The sequence below is a fragment of the Thermobia domestica genome, chromosome 2 (assembly GCF_964235325.1).
Source record: "Thermobia domestica chromosome 2, izTheDome1.hap1.1, whole genome shotgun sequence".
Taxonomy (NCBI): domain Eukaryota; kingdom Metazoa; phylum Arthropoda; class Insecta; order Zygentoma; family Lepismatidae; genus Thermobia; species Thermobia domestica.
Window position 1 is genome coordinate 294,627,859 of NC_137455.1, and position 23,570 is coordinate 294,651,428.

A 23,570-nucleotide genomic window follows, 5' to 3' on the forward strand; every position below is an offset into this window, starting at 1 on the left:
TATTGCAAAGTCGAGACTTGGCTACATATTATACATTTTATGAATTTTCTGGTTGGTTTTCAAGTCTTGTTGTTAAATAATCAACACACTCCGAGGAGGGAAATATTATGCTGCTGCTTTTTTATTTGTTTACTTGCATGCTACACCAAGCCCAGATACTGCATTTCACCTTTCTGTATCTACGGGAAGTACCCTAAAGGTTTTGATCATGGTGGAAAGACTACAAGGTGGATGCAATGCAGTGCTACATTCTTGTCGCTCTGGCGCATGACGTCATCTTGGTCTCAGACGTGGCCAGCGAGAGTCAGATGAACTTTTAACAAGCGCTTGCTCGTTGCTATCTTACACGTAAACTTCTCTTCTATTTATAATGATCTTCAACGAAGTAAAAATCTTAGTACAAACAATAATTATATAAACGTAATGTAATCAATGCTTAAGCTAAGTGAATTCAAAGGAAGATATTTACAATAGCAAAAGAAACAGCAATATCAGTTCATATTAAACAACTTTGAAGCTTGAACAAGCCAATATTACTCACTACATTTTCTGCTTTTTCTTTCTTTTCTTTTCTTTCTTTCTTTTCTTTTCTTTTTTAAACATCTGAAGTAATACACTCGAGTATGTATAAACCTGAATAATCTATAACACAGTGTGTCGTTAATGCATTTCACCATTATATATTTATGTATGCTCAAGTATATTTTCGTAACGCATTGATCGATTTTGATTTACTATTATTATTATTATTTTGCTTGAAAGAGAATTCTTTACTGATGACACCATATAAATTTTGAGAATATCTCAAGGGAGAATTCATTGTTTTCGTAAACATAAATGTACGTACGTATATTTTCCTTATGCTTGGACAGTTAAAAAAAAAAAAAAAAGAGGTTGCTCCCATGTAAGTTTCTTCAGAATCTCAGGGGAGGTTAAAAACTTTATTGAGCAGGGACGCACGTATTTAATATTTTAAACATCGTTTTTATTTTTGATTTATAAAAAAAAATCATCTTATTTGAAATCGCTGATTGCTTATTTATAGAATTTGAATCTGAACAAAAGGTTTGGTGAAACTGACAGTTCTCTGAATATTAGTGTCAAAATTTACGCCATAACAAACTGTATTAGTACGAAATAAAACGTTACATATGCTATTGTGTTCTAAAAATATATATAAATAAATATGTATATACAAAGCATCCCAAACAAAGAAATTGCAACATGACTATTTCAAGCAAGAAACAAAGTACTAGGCGTAGGTGAAGACGATGTAGGGGTGTTACAGCTAGACTAGAAAACATATAAACCATTAAATTACATAATTTTCTTAATTTTCTTGATAAGTTTTCTCTTTTCTGTCCCGTGGATTAAAGAAGACAAAAGATAAATGCAAGTGAATGGTTATGTTGAATTTGGTGGAATGAGAATTCGGGAGTACCCCGAGAAACTCACTCTGTTGTCCACCAGAAACTCATTTGACCGAGAAGCGGACCAGTACCCGTTGCACCAGAGGTGAGCTTTCTGCCACTGAACCACCGTGCTTCCTTGATTGGTTGAGAATCTACCATATTTTAAAATTTACTGCAATCATTCTTAATTTTGTAATTCTGAAGGGAACCCCTAAATATGTATCCAAAGTAAATTAGCCAAAGTTATGATTAAAATGAACAAAAATTTCAAAATCTGAGTGTAAAAATGTCCCGACAATGTCACCCTGATATGGTAGGTGGATACTTTATTCTTTTGATTTAATACATTGTTATATATCTTTGTAACCATTAACCGTTATTACGAACCTTCCATTCGTTAGTTAATTTGAAGTGCAACATCCCGTTTTAGCACCGAGGCTACAGGGAATGCAGACCTCCAGAATGAAATGGGACCTGATCTACTTTAACGCGTTCACTGCTCTCCATTTGTGTAACTCGAGGGAGGTAAGCCTCCTAGATCATCGTGCCTCCCTTCTCGAGTTACATGCCTGCCTCTGTGGGGAAAATTTTGTCTCTATATCTTATGTAGAAGGAAAAGATGATAGAAACGATCTCCTCTGTCGGTTCCCCTCCATCATGATTTCGAATCCGGGTCTTGCCTCAAAGTTCGTCTTTTTAAATCGTACTATTGAATTTTTGTATGCAAAATCAACACAAGCTACTGTAGCCTTATATACTATTATTACATACTATTAATACTAAAAAGAAACTACATAATGAAATCGCGTTCGAGTTCGAGGTTTAGGTCGCGGTCGCACCCTCAATACTGGCACAAACCCATGTATTCAAATGAGTAAGCACATGCCGAAGATGTACGCTACATTCGGACCTAGAGGTCGACCGCGAGGGTGAATTAATAGTGATGATGGTTTACAACTGAGTTAGTTTTTACATCAGAAGCATCGCTGTGGCTCGTATTCTCATTGGCTTTCCCTTAAGCGTTACATGGAATCAAATCTTGATTTGTTTAGAATTTCAGCTACAGAGGATTGTGTGTGTCTATGCTCGAGAGATTTTGTTGCACTATTATATTTGATTATGAAAGACATATTAATAGAACTAATGAGGAATGTTCCAGCAATATGGAATAAGATACACAAAAAACATCATAATAGACACGTTTTAAATAGAGAATACGGTTTGGGCACAAAATCTGGCGGCCAGGATCTCGCGGCGACAACCTCACTGACCAAAACCTATACTAAGCTATACAGCAACTGAAATGGGAATGTCAGATAAGTTATTTATTTGAGAATTATACTGTATAGCTTAGTATTATATAAGCGATCACAGTGAGGGTCCGGCTTTTGGCTTAAGTCCGTAAATTGTAGAATTTTTAAAGAAAAATGAAGCTACTGTTAATCATATCTATGTTAAAAAATTGCACGCTCCTACAATTCCGAAATTAATAAAAAGGGTTTCTTCTAAATTCGTTATTGATATAAGGTAAAGAAATACCTGTACAGACATGCACGCCGCACGGAGGGAACGTCGAATAATGGAATTGCAGTGCCGAAACTTCATTTGCTGTAGTTAATACCCCCTCCACCTCGAAACCTGAAGACACACCTGATTTATTTATTTATTTACTAAACTTTCACTGAGTGCTGAAAGAGGGCATTTTCTTCACAGAAAATTGAATAAAAGGTAAAGTCTGATTTAGAATATTGATAGAAATGAACAAAAGATGAGACTCAAATATTTTTACGAAACAAGAGACGAGACTTTACTATTTCTCATATTTCGTCTCACGTCTATCCCTATTTATAAACTGGTCCTTTCAATTTCAAAATGTGGTTTCGCAGTGATTTTTATGCACTGACGGAATAATTTTACATGCGTCACAGCAATGTTTCTCCTTAAACTGAGAACTTAACAGTGAGGGTGAGATCTTCTCGCAATGTGCACCCTTCATCCATCGAGACCTAGACATCGAGGAAGCGACCGCAACTTAAACCTCGACCTCGATCGCTAGGTATCTTCGGCATGTCTCTACCCTAACGCGTGCTTTGAAATTCTGTATACGGTATGTAAAAATGAAAATGACTAGGCTTGTGACATCATACCTCTTGAGTCACCCGACCGATCTCGATTAAATTTTCAACATTTATGGGGTTCGGGCCTGGGATATCTTTTGTAATTTCACTTTGACGGCACAACGAAGAGGAGGGAGATATATAAAAATAAATAAAACTTAATAACTCTTGAAGCACGAAACCAATATCGATCGAATTTGGCACAGAGATCAGGTTACCGACTGGAATATTTTTTATCTTTTCACTTTGACGGGAAGGCAGAGGGAAAAGGAGAGACATAAAAAAATCATAAAAATGAAAGTGGCGGCGTTTGTGACTTAATAACTCTTGAACCACCCGATCGGTCTCGATCAAATTTTCAACATAGATGAGGTTTGACCCTGGGTTAGTTTTTATTTCGCTTTGACGGTGATCTCAGGAAATTCTAACAAAATCGAATAATATTTATGAAAGTTTGAAATAATATCTGAGTTTTTACGTCCCTCTATTATGTCCTGTAGGTTAAAGGAGACGTAGACGATCGGAATGAAGGAAATGATGGAATGAAGAAAGTGGGAGAAAATGGGAATACCCAAAGAAAGAACATACACATGACGTTTTGTATATTATTATTATTATTATTATTATTATTAATAATAATAATAATAATAATAATAATATGGAATTGCATATTAAAAAACTCATTGGGTAAACTTTAAGGAAAGGTTTCATTCCGCAAGTTTTTGCCCAAGTGAGATTTTCGTCCGCGAGGTTTTGGAGGGCGAGGTTTTGACCAGGCGAGATTTTGGCTCACGAGGTTTTGGGCGGCGAGGTTTTGGCCACACGAGGTTTTGGCCCGGCGAGTTTTTATCTCGGACGGTTTTGGACGGCGAGGTTTTGGTCACGCGATATTTTGGGCGGCGAGGTTTTGGCCACGCGAGGTTTTGGCCCGAGAGATTTTGAGCGGCGATGTTTCGGCCGCGAGATTTTGTCCGTATCCCATTGCAAACACTACAGGGGCACGAACACAGAAATACTGAGGAGAGTTAAAATTCCGATCTTGCGACCTTGAATTCGAATCCCTAGTGGATTGCGCCTCATGATCAGAAGCCGAACGCCCGCGATCACTCGGCTAGTGCCACTGGCTCAATTTGCCGCAACTTCCTCATATGAATGTAAGAAAATAAACTAGTAGTTACGGAATATAAACATAGAACTATCTATTTCTACACGTATTGATACAATTCAAAGAATGTGAAAATATTTTATGTCGTCTTTTTTCCTTTGGAAATTAGAAGATATGGTAAAGGCGAAATTAATGTAAATCGGGACCATCCCTGCAATCGATGACGTAGCTTCAACTTGAAGAACGTTTCGTGAAATTTTCCTCATTGAGAGACGTCTATATAACTTTTTTTGAGTTAAACAAGGAAATCTCGAGTAAGTCATTAAGACACTCACACAAGCATTAGCATCTTATTTATACTTTTCCATGAAATGATTTTAACTAGGTATTAGTTTGGGTGGAAGGTTAAGTGGCGCGGTATTTGAGTGGTTAACGCATTGAACTTTTATTCGGTAGACCCGGGCTCTAATCCCGGTCAGGCTGAAACTTTTTTAAGTGTTTCTGTTTCAATTTCAATTTCAATGCATACTTAGTGTTACAAGCAAGATATCTTCCGTAGAAAGTAAAAGATGTTGGAATAAGGAGAATTGGAGGTCTGTCAATGGAGACAGTCATTTCCAACAGTTGTTCTAGATTTGAATTTTTCCTCTACTTTCAAGCATTTTCCGATTCATGTGTAATCAGTGATTTTATTTCTTTGAATATACAGTATATTATAATGAAATGATACATTACATACACAGCAATATCGAGATTAACATTTGATGTTCATTGGACATCATGTTCTGAACAGAGAGATTGATCTCAGAATGGAGAAATGTTTCGTGCGTCATCTACTCACAATTTTATTTGTATAAAGACTTGACTCAGTGCTACCAACTGCTGTCAGTGCCGAGAAAAGTTACGTGTAAGTTGGGTTGCATCTGTCTAGGCGTTCTCACAACTGCAAATTACCTGGACCCCAAGTAATGGAATCATAACAGTCAGGGATCCAGATACTTATATAAGTGGCTGTATTAGACGTTCGCATTCCAAACCAGTGTTCGGATTTATTCGAATTTTCTGATCAACTCCAAAGTTGTTCGATTTCTGAGTATTCAGATTCCGAAGCCAATAAATACTGTGTAGGAAAAGTGCCAAGTGTTCCTGTTGCTAGGAAAAGCGCATAAAATGGATCGTTAGTTTTTACAATGTATATTTACTAGTATTTACGATATATTCAGAACAACAATAAGAATCCTTAAAAATATACGATAGTTTTACTGACCTTTTTCTTCTTTGTCTTCATTTATTGCGAGCCTCTTCTTAGACAGAGAGGAGATTTCTTTCATATCGGAACGATTATCCTCATCATTACTGTCTCCGTTGTCTGATGCTTTGTGCATTCGAAGAGCCTTCTGAATCATTTGTGCCCGCTCCTGCAATCAAAAGAAACAAGTGACAAATTTATTTACGCTACAAGTTTTAGTAATATTTCTAGAACGTTATGGCGAGTAACGTAAAGAATTGATACTCGTTGCTTAGTGAATTCCCGCTTTTTTTCAGGATTTTGATGTTTCAAAATTCCTGTATATATTTACTAGGTTACTAGCTGAAATACCTGTTTTTGCTCGGGGAGAATACGTTTATGGGAAATATTTGAATCTCTTTCCTCAGAATATTTATATCAATGAAAGCGTAATGATCAAAATATAGAAGAAACTGTACTTTTGGTATAAATATTAAAACAATCTATCCCCACAGAATACACCTTTAATCAAATTGATTGATTAAAAACACACCTTGAAGTGGGTACTAACCATCTTCCAAAAGTCAAGTCAAACATGCTAAATAATAATAATAAAAAAAACACCTTGAAAACTATGAATTCAACGCAAATCTCAGTCAGTTTTGACATTTTATTTTTCACTTTCCCCCTTCCCGCGCCAGCTTCAGCAAATGAGGATGAACTTGGATTTAAACGGCATTTGGAATGTCACTATTCATTTCAGCGACCTCCAAAATATGGATTCGAGACTCGTTTTAAATATTTTTAAATGTCACGATTTCACTACCCCTGGGGCTAATGAGGACTTAAATAGGACTTAAAAGACATCGGCACTATCACTATTTTACTAAGCAAATCCGATAACTACGGATTGGACCTTAATATCGGCCGTTTCTTATAATTTTATATACGCGCCTTTCCTTCCCCCTAGAATTGCTAGTGACTCTTATTTCAACTGGGAGTTGATTTTGGTCTTAAAGAGTACTAAAACTGTCACCAAACAACTTAGGGACTCCGAAAACTATGAATTCGACACTAATATCGATCATTTTCGATCATTTTTGTAAGCTCCCTCCTTCCACTTCTATTAGGTGCGCTTACCCCGACAGTATTCTTTCCCAGTTGCGTACGCAGTAATTTATTTCGGGGGGTCAAAACTCAACATGAGGGTATTTTATATTAAAATTTCTAAAATTGCCCCTAAATTTAGGCAAAATTTACATACAAGTCGTAATTTGGGGGGAGGTTCGGACCCCCAGAACTCTCCCCCTGCGTATGTCCCTACCCAGACTGTAAGTAAAATGTGTACCAAGTTTGGTTAAAATTATTCCAAGAGTTCCAGAGTTATAGTGGAATGTACACATACATACACATAGATCTACATACATACATATACACAGTGTGTTTCAAAACAACTCCGACATTGTCTGAAAGGTGATTAACAAGAACAGATGAAAAGTATACATCAATTTGGTGCAGAAATGCTTCTTTTCGGCGTTATGACCAGCCGATACTTTATCTGAAAAATGCACAAACAGCAATATCTCGAGAACAAAATGTCGGATCGAAGCCGGGTATATCCAGTATTTTTAATCGTAGATTCCACTAATGCACAATCAGACGTGACGTAGAAGTTAGAAAAGTTAGCTACACCACTTCAACTTGGGGAACTTTAAGGGTAACAGGAAAAGAGACTGTTAGGTAGTAGTGAAGGTAAAAATATCGTATAATAGGAAGTTCAATAGTGCATTAGTTCAGGAATGTAAACACCAAGGATACATTCTCACTTAAAAAAAAAATGAGAAGAAATTACAGTGGTATGTTGTTCGTAAAGTAAAATATATTCTTAAGCTACCTACTCCCACGCATTATAGTTTTAATATTTCAATATTTTTTCTTAAATGATGTCGTACACTCATAGGATGTATCATCGGAGTGACAGTTCTTCCTCTGATAGTTTATTCTATACCGAGACAAAGTAGAAAATGAAATTAAATTAAATCTTTGAGTTTTACGTCCCACGGTTATGCCAGTTAGGCTAAAGGAGACGGTGATGGTGAGTAATGTATGAAATGGTCGAATGAAGAAAGTGGAAGGAAACGGGAGAACCCCGAGAAAACCTACGCACACGGTGTTTGTCCACCAAAAAGTTCACTTGGCGGGGACTGGGATCGAATCCGGGACCCCAAGCACCAGAGGTGAACGCTCTACCACTGAGCCACCGCGGCCCTCGAGACAAAGTAGATTAACCAAACATATGTATCTCTGCTTATTTCGAACTCCAACAGTGTTCTTCTGGCTTAAACGGATTCACTATGAATTTTGTTCGTTGAAATATTGTATTTCATTGTTATTTACGTCCGATAAATTTTTGTAGAAATGCTTCCTGTCATAATGCTGAAAGGAAGCATTTCTACACCCAGGTTGTTCTACAGTTTTTGTCTTTTCTTGTGGGGAATCATATCCCAAACGTTGTCGGTGTAGTTTTGAAATATATGAACAAAATTTATTAGAAAAGGTGGCCCCATGTGGTGCAGTCGCTAACGCTATCGCCTTTGGTGGGAGCGGTCCGATTCAAGGTGGTGACACTCGGTCGGCAAAGTGTTAACAGCTTTTTCAGTGAGGTTTTTCCTGGGTTTACCTCACTCACACCAGGGATGGTACCTAACATTATGATCTCGGGCCGCTTTCTTCCCTTTCATCGGATATTGTGCTCGCCGAGGGACGACATCCCTCATATACGTGACGGGCCGAATTTTCTTTAGCTGTCGACAGCCCAGAAATCTAATTCTTATTCCTATTCCTATTGATTAGAAAAATGGACTTTACATTCGTTCCAATATTTGTTGATCAATTAAGACGGATGAAGGGGAGAGGCTCCGACAAAGCTTTTTCCACTTAATGATGAAGCACTTAAAATGAAAGCTTGAAATGTGCAAACAGAACCCAACCTTGGAAATGATAATAGGAAGAAATTCTCTTTAGAAGAAGCACAGAATACAGCAAAAAGAGGATTTTCCTCTTGTATTTTGTTTCCTTTTTAGGTCAATTGTAACTATTTGAGCAAAGTTCTCTCTAGAAACAACGCCATTTTAAGAAATGTCAGTCTATTTGTTGAGGTGAATGTCTTTCCGCGCACAACTGGATCATTAAAATAAAATGATAATAATAGAAAAGAATTGTAACAACAACAAAACAAAAAAAAACTCTCTTAAAATCTTTTTTATTGCAAGTTACAGCACTTTTCTCCCCACATTTTGCTGCAGTACGTACCATCTGACACCACGAGGAGAGCTCGTGAATATCTTTTAAGTGTTCTTACAATTTAAGTTGATCTCTTGAAATATTCAAAAACAGTCCTTAGTGTGAACAATTTTAGAGTTCATATTCGCTTGCGAGGAGATGTTATTGAGATCGTATATTCCGTCTTATTGCTCTTGAAAATGGGATATTTTCCGACATTGGCTCAGTTATATTGCTCTGAAACATCGTTTGCAATTAGAGTTTTTACACATGGTTCTTATGTCCACACAATATATTCGAGTACAACTAAGAATAATAAGGAGAAACGATATATACATATTTTTTAAAAGTAGGTGTTGTACTAGGTCATATTTATAACAGCTAACATAATCACCTAGTTTAAAAATATATATAAGGTAGACGAACTTCCTTTATACAGGGAATTCCAAAACTAAGTTAACACCAAGGCCTATTTACAGAAACATATTCTTAAGACTTTATTTGTGGTTAATTGTAAACACTCTTGCCTTTGACACTGAAGAGCAGGATTCAATTCCTGATGTGCTGCAGGTCCAACATAAAACCGTAAGTTCAGAGTATTAATAAAACAAAACTGACAAAAGTATCAAATATAAATTAATAATACATATGTAACAGTTTTGAGAATGTAACATTACCTTTGTCAGACACGTTACGAAAGATCAATTCAAGAATAACAATTTATATATAACGTTATAAGAGATCAATCCAAAAATAACAACTTATTTATAACGTTACAAAAGATCAATCCAAGAATAACAACTTATATATAACGTTTTGAAAGATCAGAGGGGCCGCGGTGGCTCAGTGGTAGAGCGTTCACCTCTGGTGCTTGGGGTCCCGGGTTCGATCCCAGCCTCCGCCAAGTGAACTTTGTGGTAGACAAACACCGTGTGCGTGGGTTTTCACGGGGTTCTCCCGTTGCCTCCCACTTTCTTCATTCCACCATTTGATTCATTACTCATCATCACCATCTCCTTTAGCCTAACCGGCATAACCGTGGGACGTAAAACTTAAAGATTTCATTTCATTTCATTTGAAAGATCAGTGCAAGAATAACAACTTATATATAACGGTTTGAAAGATCAATCCAAAAATAACAACTTATATATAGCGTTATAAAAGATCAAACCAAGAATAACAACTTATATATAATGTTATAAAAGATCAATCCAAGAATAACAACTTACATATAGCGTTATAAAAGATCAATCCAAGAATAACAACTTATATATAACGCTTTGAAAGATCAGTGCAAGAATAACAACTTATATATAACGGTTTGAAAGATCAATCCAAAAATAACAACTTATATATAGCGTTATAAAAGATCAATCCAAGAATAACAACTTATATATAATGTTATAAAAGATCAATCCAAGAATAACAACTTACATATAGCGTTATAAAAGATCAATCCAAGAATAACACTTATATATAACGTTATGAAAGATCAATCCAAGAATAACAACTTATATATAACGTTATAAGAGATCAATCCAAGAATAACAACTTATATATAACGTTACGAAAGATCAATCCAAGAATAACAACTTATATATAACGTTATAGAAGATCAATCTAAGAATAACAACTTACATGTTACGTTATAAATGATCAGCCCAAGAATAACAACTGACATATAACGTGCTGATGAAGGTAACGTTATATTGACGAAACTGTTACAGAAGTATTATTAGTATATATTTAGTGCTTTGGTGAGTTTTGTTTTGTTAATACTGTGGAATATTTCCAAAGCTATAATCAACAAGATATAAGTTCAGGTATCATTTAACGTAGATGCTGAAATGAAAAGTTAAGATCTAAAGAAACGAAATAAATCGGTTAAGTTTCAGCCTATTTTTCATAAACCCTATAATATTTATTAAAGCTGTTTTACCGGAAAATTTTGAAGTAAATGGTTTTTGAGGCATCTGTATACGAGTTTATCAGAATTCTATGAATAACTTTATGAATAGATTCAAAATTTTTCTTCTACAAGGTACATTCGCGAAGTGTCCCCTTGGGATTCGTGTAAAATTGATTAAAATGCAAAGTTCTCCGCGGCCCAATGTGTATTGTACTCATTTTAGCGGCCCATACCGGTAATTTGCATATTTATGGGCCTTCATATATCCGAAATTCAATCACACACTACTATAACGCTCGGACACAAAATTGCTTTAACTTCTTTAGATCTAAATGAACATGAATGTGGACATATTCGAAACAAAATGGATCAAGTACTGCTTCACTCACACATGTTACCTGTCCCGGCTGCCATCTTGGGTCCACCATATTGAATTTAACTTTCAGTTTTACAAATGGGAATAGGTACAAGTAGGGGCGGATCCAGGGGGCGATCGGGAAGCGATCGGCCCGATCGCTCCCTCGAAAGGGGAGCTTTCTTATTTTATATAAAAATAAAACCCATCTCAGAGTTTGGAGCTCTTAAAAGTAGCTCTAAGTAGGAGTATTACAACCCACCGCTCTCCCCAGAAGTCCGTCCTGGATCCGCCCCTGGGTGTAAATAATAAATCAAATTAATGTACAATTTTCTTGGAAATTCACTGATGTAGTGAATTTTTACCGTAGCTTGTACCGTTTGGAAGGTATTGCATGTTAAATCCTTCCAGGCACTTCGCGAATAGACATTGCAGAGTAATAGCAGTAACGTTTACGTTTTTGATGTTGACAAATCAGAACATTTTCTAACTCGAAAAATACTGTAGGTATAAAGAAAAAGCTCTTTAACACATTGGTGTGATAATCTTATTACATTTCTGTGAGTGATTGTTATTCATTCCATGTTATACTATAACAAGGATTTATTGTATTACGGTCAAAATGCCTAATGTAAATACAGATACGATCAGATTTGGGTGAAGACCTACCATTTCCGTATTGACGTTTGTGTGTTTGTATGTATGTACGTTCAGAGAATATTTTGTCAACAATAAATCACGTGGAAAATTACATATACACACCTGGCCCTGGACAACTTTCTATTTGGTTCAATATTCGTGGATTACCTAACATTTAACATGCAATACTTTTACAAACGGTACAAGCTACGGTAAAACTCATCACAACAATGAATTTCCGAGAAAATTGTAAATGAATTTGATATATTACTTGCACTTATTCCCATTTGAAGAAAAAAAAAAAAAAAAAAACGAAAGTTGAATCCAATATGGCGGCCGGGATGGGAAACATGTGTCAAAGAAGCAGTTTTTGATCTAACTTGTTTTGCATATTCCCACATACATGTCCAGTTACATGTAAAGAAACTAAAAGCAATTTTGTGTCCGAGCGTTGTAGTAGTGAATGATTGAATTCCGGATGTATGCAGACCCATAAATATGCAAATTACCGGTATGGGCTGCTAAAATTAGTTCAATACACATTGGGCCACGAAGAACTTTACAATTGAATCAATTTTACACGAATTCCGAGGGGACTCTTCGTGAAAGTACCTTGTGAGTGCCAAGGATCGCTGAGCATTGAAGAGAAAAAGTGAAATGAATATTTTAGTTTAACATCCAACGGTTACACTCTTTAGACTAAAGGAGACGAATGAGTAATAAAAGTAAGTGATTGTGGAATTATTTTTTTTGTGCTCTCCCATCGGGAATGAAATCCAGGACAATGCACACCAAAAGACCATGCTACCCACTAGAGCAATGACCGGGAGAGGCCGAGCATTTTAGAATCGTAGAGCATATTGAGTGATTGTGGAATTCAATCAGCAGCTTTAACCACTTATTGTAATAATCACGATCCAACGCAAGTTTCATCACTTGAACATCCCCGGTCGCGTTACAATCTCCAAATTCTTGACAATTGCTAACAACACTTTAGCGCGACTCGAATGGTGCTAAGAGTATGGAGAGTAAACCGGCAATAATTGAAAACGCGTAATATGGTTCCATGATTTCTCTTTCACCTTACCTCCAACAGTAAGTCGTGTTTATGAATAGCAGACACCCAAAGAAGATTATGATTCCAACTGTGTCTTGAGGATCCTCCTGGCTATACAATGAGTGGTGTAGTACACGCTGGTTTGATTTCCAGTAGCTGTTCATGTAGTTCGGATCTCACGATAACCTGTACGTCCATGTCTCATATCATCTCGATAGCGAAGGAGACTCAACTACAATATCAATCAACCGTATTAATTTCTCCCTACCGTGAAACATGACTGCTGTGCTTGAACAGCAATTTTCTGGTTATTCAATGGGTTCTGTGATTACGCTCAAAGAAATACATTACTGCCACGTGGGTTTGTTGATAATTTAGGTGATCACGTGCAATCTATGATCCAGATGTAGTTTCCGGGCAGTACTAATGACAATTTTTCAAGATGAAAATACACGAATTCACATAACTGGAACTGTTGAAGTGTGGCTTCATGGATGTTAGAATGAATTGTAACCCATTCCATGACCTGCCTAACCCCCAGACTCAAAGCTGAGATCAGCTATTCAGCATCTGCGATCAGTTTTAGAGCTCAGAATCTAGAGCAAATATCCTCTTTTATCATTGCTGACAGTACTGCGCTGCATGAGGAAGGTGGAAGACATTCATGATTTGCAAGCCTCCATTCCGTGATGAACCAGAGCTCTTCTGCAGGTTAACGATGGTTCCAAACCGTATTAATAACGCAAATAGCATTTCTCATATTCCGTTCTTATTTGCTAAAATTATTAATGTTAAATATCTAAAGGTACTTACCTACTTTTATTCATAATTATTGGTTATATTTTCATTAATTATATGATTTTTTTTGATTAGTCAGTGTGTACGGCGCTTGTTTTCTTTTATTTCTCCACCCATCTTCCATATGCTAGCAGAATGACATCTGCGTTTTCTAGAACTGACCGGATATTATTTTGTATCAAACCCACATCGTCAGCATATATGAACACCTGAATAAGACTTTAGTGTTAGTTCTTCTCGCTATTCTTAATTTTCTCAGTCGAATTTTCTGAAGCAAAATTAAGAAATCATGGAGATATCTCCACGATTCAGCTTGTTATGTATTTTCCAAGACTCAGACAGATCTCTTCCTATTCATACACTAGAGGTCAAAATCCTGTTTAGTTAAAAGTTCTAATTGTTTATTTTTATTTTTTATTTACTCCCCTGCAGCTACACAATACAAAAATATTAAGGTAGATCACCAACCGGAAGTCAGTACATACTTTAGCTCGTTCCCTTATCTACTGTGCAATGAAACGTTACATATTATAAATATTGTACTATAAGATTTGGTTGTCTCTCCTGATACCGAAAAATGTAACAAATAAAATAATATATTTGAATCGTTTTACAATGAGCACACAAGATGACACTTGCTGGTAAATCTTACTAGAAGTGCTCTGTTTTATGAAATATTTGTTTGTATATGTAAAATATTTTAAAGTAACAATCTTATTACGAAATAGATATATTGTTTGATCGTTTTTCGTGTTATGTTTCATATTTTATTTAAATATTAATTTACATTTAAGAGAATAGACTTTGAGACGAAACTTGCGCAGAACGCCATAATGCGTTGTTGCCAAATCTGTACGTTTACTGTAATGGTCGCAGTAAGAAAATTCCTGGATTCTAGAGTTGCAGTTCGAGAAGAGGAATTGCGGTGAAGGTCAAAAACTAATTTCTCCAGTAAGCATCCAAGCAGAATTCCATGATTACTCCTTTTATTATCTGGCATCAGTTAACACTCGACATTATCTTACAATGCTGCATTATTCAAACAGTTTTTAGCATAGTACCGAGAACACCTAGTGATCCACCTTAGTAGGGTTGCGAACTGTAATGAAGCTGAAGCTTAAAATATATAAAACGATAATCATGCAAGTAGTGCTATATGATTGCGAAACATGGTTGCTTACTCTGAGGGAAGAATGCGGATTGAAAGTATTTGGGAATAAAATCCTGAGGCTAATATTCGGACCCAAGAGAAACAAGAATGGGGAATGGCGGAAACCTCATAATGAGGAACTGTTTACATTTAATTATACTGAATTTATATTTACCAAACACTGTTAGAATCGTCAAGTCTAAGAGGCTCAGGTGGACAGGTCATGTAGCCAGAATGGAAGAAAGTAGGAACACTCAAAATTTTAAGTGGTGATCGAATTGAAAAACGACCATCAGGAAGACCTACGCGCAGATGGGACGACAATATTAACATGGATCTTGCAGAAATACGAATACAAAGTAGAAACTGGATCCAGTTGGCTATAAGTACAAAAATCAATGGAGAGCTTTCGTGAAAGTGACATTGAGGATCCGGGTTTCATAGGCCGTAGAGTTAGTTGAGTTCAGCACCAAGGCTATAATTCAAGCTGAAATACGAACGAACCACTGTAATACATTCAAAGTTTAATGCTCTACTGCAAAGAATCCAATTCGGGACCACCATAGGCGCCGTTCTAGCCACTAGACAAGCGGGAAGGATGAAGACTAGATTGAATGAAATTCCATGTTCTATCTCGAGTCTAGTCACGCTTCGACAGCTTTTATTTTCTTCTAGAGATATAGGTCATTGAAGAAATATAGAAATTGTAATCATTGAGAAAACAATTTTCAACTCGAAACACACACAACGTGTGTAAATGTATTAGAGCAAGGTTTTGTGGTTTTCCACTTCCGAAAGAGGTATCACCTCTCTATCTACTGAAATCACCTTACAGGAAATCGAGCATAGGATTGTGGTCATGTTTACTTATCTATAACACGCTTGCATCTGACTCTCTCAGCATGAGGTGAGCATCACGTTAGTTGTTGTGGTTATTCCACGAATCAAATTCAATGGGCTGGTACGATAACTACATTACCGCATATCATCCACTATGTGACGCTGTCACATGCTACACAAAGGGATGCATTTATTTATTTTTATTTTCTTACTTTACAGCAGTGGTTCTCAACCTAATTCCTATCACGAACCCCATTTTATCACATTCTCTTGCCAGCGACTCCTTGTAATTTCTGGTTTGTATTAAGCTTGTGTGGGATTTTTTTTATAGATATTGTGGAGATCTTACGATATCAATCTATTTCTATAATAGTGGAATCCTTTGTGGTAACTGCTTGCTTATATATAGTAGATACAGTAACTTCCCTAAAAGCGAATGGATTAAAACCAAATTTGGTCAGTTCAACCACATTACAAATATCCAATTCGATCCGTCATACTATTTCAAAATGAATACCATTGGCCGGAGTTGTGTTTCTTCCATGGTAAACATTAAAACAAAGACAAGAAGTCCCTTATCAGTTGAAAATTATTTGATAATGTGCGTTACGAAGATTGAACCGGACATTGCCGCACTAGTGAAATCAGATCACGCTCAGATATCTCGTTAGGTTTCAATTTTAATTGTATTTCAATATACATGTTTTGTTGAATTTGTATTTTCTGGTATTTCGATTTGTAATTCTCGTTAGTTTCATATCGTACCTCATTCACTTAAATTGATTTTTGAACACCTCTGAACCTGTTGAAAATGTGTAGAAGACCTATTTTTTGTTATTCTTAACAGTATGTATAAGAATAAAAATATGCATATCAGAGCAAAATTCAAAATAATATTTAAAAGTATTTTCCTGTATCAGATTCTAATTATATTTATATCTTCCGCTTGTCTTCGCGACCCTCCTAGGATTCACGACCCCCAGGTTGAGACACCCTGCTTTACAGGAAAGTAGGTTTAAAATATTTTATCCCTTTTAAGTCGTTACGTTTGTTGATGGAAAGTGTTAATTCCAGAAAAAATGTGAAAGCAAAAAAAAAGATGCTTTCTGATGTACTGGAGCCACACTGAATTAGTTTCTGTATGGAATATCTAAATTATCTCAACTCAAGCTCCCTTGTCATCTTCCTATATGTGAATCTGAGCAAACACGATGGTTCAGTTGTGATGTAGTCACTTCTACAGAGTATAGAGAGGGCTCTTGTGCGAAAGCTCCCTGATGCGGTCTCAGGCTAGGTTATTTTCTTGTCTTTAGTTTAACGTCCCACAATTATACCCTTTAGGCTAAAGGAAATTTATAAATAATTAAAGTAAATAATTATGACATTAATCTTTTGTGTTGTCCCACTGAGAATCGAACCCAGGAGTACGTGCAAATAAGGTGCACGCGCCAACATTTAGAGCAACAGGCAGAGCCGTTATTTTGTGATAAACAACATCGTGTTCATAACTTTTCTCAGGATTATTCAGTTTCATATCACTATCTTCAATGGGAGACTCAGTGGTAGAGAGTTCAACTCTTGCGCGAGGATTTCTAGTTCGATTCTAAATCAAGGTAAGTTTGAACAATGTCGTATCCATGAGTTTTCTTGGGGTTCTCCCGTTTCCTCCAATATGCTTATTTCACTAATTCTTTCATAATCATTTCGTCATTCACCAGGTATACAGATTCCAAATAGTGACGAATTTACGCATAAGCTAAACAAGCCATAGCTTAGGCCCCACTCGCTTGAGGACCCAAAAATTAAAAAAAAAAAAAAAACTGATTGTAATGTAATTTCCAAATAACAAGAAAAAGGAAATGAGATAAAACGCACATACAACAATGGTGTTTTGTATTGTTATGTACTAGGCTTTTATGAAGCAAGTATAGGGTTTTATTCCAGTCCCGCTTATAATGGAGACCCCGTTTCGCAGCTCTGCTTGTAATGGACCCTTGTTTCCATTTAGATATACATTACGTCCATAAATTAGTGTATAGCATATAGACTATTCAAACTTTAAATAAAAACGACGACATTTTGCCGTTGAAAAAAGAAAGTTTGATGTATAAAGGGCCCTTTTCAATAACTTCGGGCCCGTCAAACCTAAATCCAGAACTGGTTCCAGGCTGTTTCTTTCTTTCTCCAATCTTTTATTCCTTCCGTTTCCTCAGATAGTGTGATCGCTGAGAGACGTCATCCCTCATATGTGACGCGCTAACATGGCCATAGATGCCGAAAACCCAGTAACCTAAATCCTAATCTTTCATAATCATTCACTTTCATTAATTATACCTCTTCTTTTATCTACAGAGCATAATCATGTCACGTAAAACCTAAATATTTCATTTTTTTTAAAAATTTCTTCATTGTAACAATTTTCCCATCCTTATTCACCTGGTCTTATTATCTGTCTCCCTTAGCATACAGGTGCTGAACCACAAATTCAGATTGCCTTCTTCAATGAAACGAAAATAATACTAATAAAAACAGTCTTGTGATAAAAATGTCACTTTATTGCGAAGACCTAAATGCAAGAAGGAATTTATTTTTATCGTAACGGCTATTAAATAACATGCTTTTTATTATACATAAAACTTTATGTATTATGAAGATAAATGTAACGAAATCTTCATATCTGACACAATTACTTAATTAAATACAGGTTTTACTCATTAACAAATCAAGTGCATGGAACTTAGTGTATACGTATGGGCCAGTAATGCGAACATCAATACTTGTTTAGCTAGAAAAAATAACCCCGCCCTGTACTTGAACGGAAACAGTTCTCTTGTGAGAATAATACGATAGTATAGATACAAATCTCCACAATAAATTCTGGAAATGTTATCCACCAACATTCAAGCTAATGGCACCGATTTCTGTATGGATTTTCTGGGGGAACCCTTTTAGGTTTCTACAGACATCATCTAACAAGAAATGAATGAGGATTTTAATATAAATACGTAGGATTCAACTAACTTCAAGGTGGGGCTGAACCCCACAGGGTCAAGATCGGAGTCCGTGATTTGAGCACATTTAAAGAGGTTTGTGTAGACATGTGTCAAGTCTCTTGTCGTAACATTTTTGATGGCGTTCTTGATGTTATCACTTAGTTTCTCAGTATGTGTATACATTTCCTTTCAGCTCGCTCTGTTGACATAACAGCTAACACACACTCCTTTCATGCATGCAGTACTGTAGTCCTAAAATTTTCACAAGATATATGTGGTTTTGTGAACATCTATGATTGGCATAGGATATACAGATAGTAATCAAGATAATAGAAACACCTAGACTTGTAAACACGTCAGATGTTTGGGTTGACAATGGTCATGCAGCCACTGCAGCACCGGTCTATTGGGGGTTATGTTTGGCCAAGTTCCGTACTATGTGAGGAGCGGAAAGGCAGTGTGTAGAAAATTCAGCAGATGGTGATAACGTGAAATGAGTAACCTTGTGATTTCCAAAGAAGGCAAATTATTGTCGAGTGGTGTGTGCGTATCGAGTGTGGCAAGTGTAGTGGATTTGTCTCCAGCACAATGTACAAGGTATTGACAGCCTACAAAACTCACGGATAAAGCACATCGGCGAAGATGAGAAGTAGTGGAAAGAAAATCCTCAGTGGAAGGTCCTCCAAGCATTAAAGCAGATTATCACTCAGAACTATTGTACCACTTTAGAATTGTCGGAGGAACTCAAGCATCGCATCTGACAGCCTGAGTCGGCAATCGCAGTCCCAGTCCCTCGTGAGTTACGTGAATGGACATACGCAGTCGAGTTGTACGGGTGAAACCGCTGATAAGAGACCATAGCGCAAACGGTACTGCGAACGTGCAACACGGACCGCTGATAACTGAAAATTATGATATAGTCGGATGAGTCCATGCGTTATTTCAAATCTCGAGCCATATTTATGTGTGGCGGACGCCAAAAGAAGCATATGATCCGTAATGTCTGCGCCTAAACATGAAACATACGGAGGCTCATCACTACTGTGGGTCTTAATATCCTAGTTAGCAATGGGTCCTGTGCTGACTCTTACCATTCTAATCACTCCCCGTGATTATGTCGCTATTTTATCATGTGCATCCTATGGTCCAAAAGTTTGTGGACAATGATGCCATATTCCTGGATGGTAGTGCGTCCATCCACACAGCTGGAGCTGTTGCGGCGTGATTTGAGGAACATCGGGATTAATGTTAATACATCCCCGGACTTGAACATAATTAATTATCTGTGGAACACTTTAGAGACACGAATTTGGTGCAGATTTCCTCTCCATCCTTATTCACGGAACTGATTGATGCACTGTACGTGGAATGTTGTAATATTCCATTCGCTACTATTCACTAGCTGTATGAGTCCATTTCACATCACATCAGAGCTGTTCTGATGGAGAAAGGTTAATCTGGACGCCATATTAATCTGATAAAATACACTTTTTCAGGTGTTTCGTTAAACTGATAAGTATCTATACATTCATATGCAAAAGTAGGGAATAGTGTGGTATGCGGATGTATAGCAGAGGAAACGGAGAAGTCATATATTTGTGGATGTAGTTTCCTGATGGTAACATACTGATAATAGTGCGAGAAAAGGCATAGTATAGGCAAAAAGCGAAGATGCATGTGGATATGAAAATTAAGAAATGTGCCTGTGTGGTATCACACAAAGAAGGGTCACGTAGAGGGAGATCAATAGTATATGTGAACGCCCCGTCCTGCAAGACATACAGCACAACGTGATTGCACGCTGAGGATGAGGTTATCAATAACTGGTTGGTGTACATCTTGTCATTCTTGGGTCAGTGTGAGTTCGAGAATGGATTGTGAAACCATGTGAGGACGTGAAATTTGCCTACCAAGCATACCCTGCCCTTCTTCCACTGGACCTCTAATGGACACAAGTATGGTGATCATAATGAACATATTGAACCGTATGTTCTGAGTCTCAAGGTACTTATCCACTATGCCAGGCATAGGTAGATCACGGGAGCAAAGGGTCGTTCGTTCCCCCGAAGCTTACAAAACTTCAGGATGATCACACCCCGCACTATAATACCTCCATTTCTGTAACGGCCCATTCGATAACATTATCTGGAAGAAACTGTTTTCTAGGCTCTCTGCAGATGAATACACATCAGCGCCATAGCTTAGATTTTTCTGGGGGGGGGGGGGGTAAGCATTAATACGCGTATTTAGGCCCCCTAGAAAAAATTGCTTTTCTAATTCTTGTGCCTCTCTTTTCATCTTTATCTTACCCTTTACGGGTCCCCCAGAGCCTGTGGGCCCTCGCTCACGGCAAGATCTGAGGGGCCGTTAGTTATGCCCCTGGTCCCGTTTCATACATGACAAATCAAGGGGACAACATTGACAAATATCAAAGCCATACGGATAAATATTATTTCTAGGGCCCCTAATAGTAGACATTTTTTACTGAAATGGGCCCACGACTCATTTTTTATTTATTTACCTTTTGTGTGCTGTTTTGTTTATGTATGTAGTTAACCTGTTTGATGCTTCATTTATAATTTCATGTTCGTATCGTATATGGAGTAAGAAAATTTTGTCTTAAAGTGGGTCCCCGGAGAACGGTAAGGAGCTTCCCTGGAGGGGCAGTTGCCCCCTTTCCCCCACAAGTTGCGGTCGTGATACACGTTGAGAATCAATGCGAATTGGGATTTTTCTGGGAACAGGACATGGCTTCATTGCTCCTAAGTTCCTATGTATTGTTCCCTGCACCAAATCAAAAAAGGTTCTTTTTGCAGAGGAGTCAATAAAACACACTTTGCTATTTGTTTGGCATACAAGTGTCCCTGTGCAAATCAATACCGAATTGGAGGCAGTGCTGTGTTTATTACACCTGGCTTTTAGGCTTAATAAACGATTTTCTTGGGCAATGGTACTACTTGGACAACCTCCGACGAATAAACCTTCTCACCTTGTTGGAGTCGTCGCCAGATCCTTGAGATAATACTCTGTGGGGTATCGAGTTAATCCAACACTTTTACCCGGGTTTAATCCCTCTCCGGTCATCCGATGATTCTTCCATGCATGAAATCATCAATATGATATCTTTGCGTCATTCTTCTACACGTGCATGGCAATAAGGTCAACAATACGGATACGTGAACACTGTATATGCACTGAGAAAAACCCGTTCTCCGGACAGCGGTATATTGTATAAATATACGGAATCTTCTTGCTTACTACAGAAATCAGTATGGAACATACGTTATCCATGTGCTACATAGGCACTGCCCTTAGATGTTATCATGCCGTTGCAGGATGTCTGATATCTAACAGTCTTCCTTACCTTCGTCAGTTATATGTTATATACGTCCATTTGTATGTAAGGTCCTGACCGCCTAAATTATTTCATACGGAAGTACGTATAGACAGAACACATATTCAGAAAGTATTATAAAATATGCGTTTTTAGTTATACGTCTGTTGTGCGTTAAGTCCAAAAACTACAGGGATTACGCATGTAACCTATCTTTTTAAGTACGCCACCTACAATTTTTTTCTCAGTGTGACTTCTCGAATACAACTACTGGCGTGTTGAAACCGTGTCAGCATTGTGAACATAAATTTGATATTCCTACCAGATTCTGATTAAAAAATCTAAAAACAGCATCGAATATATGAGATTTTACTTCATCATTCAGTATAACAAATAATAATAACAACTGTGCGAATTTACAATAGGCCGTCCACTAAAAATACATTTTACTTCACTTTTATGATTTCAAATGATTGTCTAAGACGTTCGGCACTAATTTTTTTCCGGTGCAGGCTCAAATAATTGACTACAGATTGATAATATGCATGCAAAGTGATGTATCATGAAAACTAATATTCATGCAAAAGCACGTACCAACATGTGCTACAGTAGGGTAGAGTAGATTAGATTAGTAAAGTAAAGTAGGGTAGGTAAGTAGAATAAAGTAGAGTAAGATAGTTTATTGCGAAACTACGAGTATCCCTACTAGATATCTGTACAATACGGGATATCTCCGAAATAACTCCTTGAAGAAAAGATAAGATTCACTTTTAAAAGGAAAACATATACTGAAAGTAGCTTAGTATTAAATATTTAAAAGAAAAACTGGAAGTTAATTTGATTATATATTTTAAAACAATTAGATTTCCTACTAGAAACTAAAACATAAATTTACTAACTAGACAACCTTCCGAAAAAAACTAGATGTAGTTGGGAAACAACTAAATACCAACGCAATACCAAATGTTCTGCGAATTAACGTAAACCGAACCGCCAGGCTTCGGCACTCATAAAAACAATCTGCAACTATGTCAACAGACGTCTTGAAAGGTGCCTCCGTATCTTCGTTCTCCTGTCATTGCACTGGAGAAGAATAACAATATTCAAATGGGGCAGGAATTACAGATCAAACGCTGCAAGTGGGTTCAATCGTTCGAATTTCTGGCAAAAACTTGAACAATAAATTTCCTAAATACATTGAAGTAGCATATGGAATGCATTGTTAACTGTCCGTAAGAGACAGCACTGATTAGTTGAAAGAACGGAAGGAAGTACACATCTCGCATGACATGTCTAAATATGGGAGTTCTGAACGGTTATCGTTCACCAGTCACCACTAGATTTAAGTGCC

At 37.0% G+C, this 23,570-nt stretch overlaps 1 protein-coding gene across 1 annotated transcript in view; it reads right to left on the bottom strand.

Moving 5' to 3' along the window:
* The window catches only part of LOC145678589 (uncharacterized), an 820,101-nt gene that overhangs the window by 22,161 nt on the left and 774,370 nt on the right, over positions 1–23,570 (bottom strand). The window contains exon 9 of the mRNA XM_081748923.1: positions 5,902–6,052. Coding sequence (XP_081605049.1) covers positions 5,902–6,052 — 151 coding nt within the window. The remainder of the gene's footprint in view (positions 1–5,901; positions 6,053–23,570) is intronic.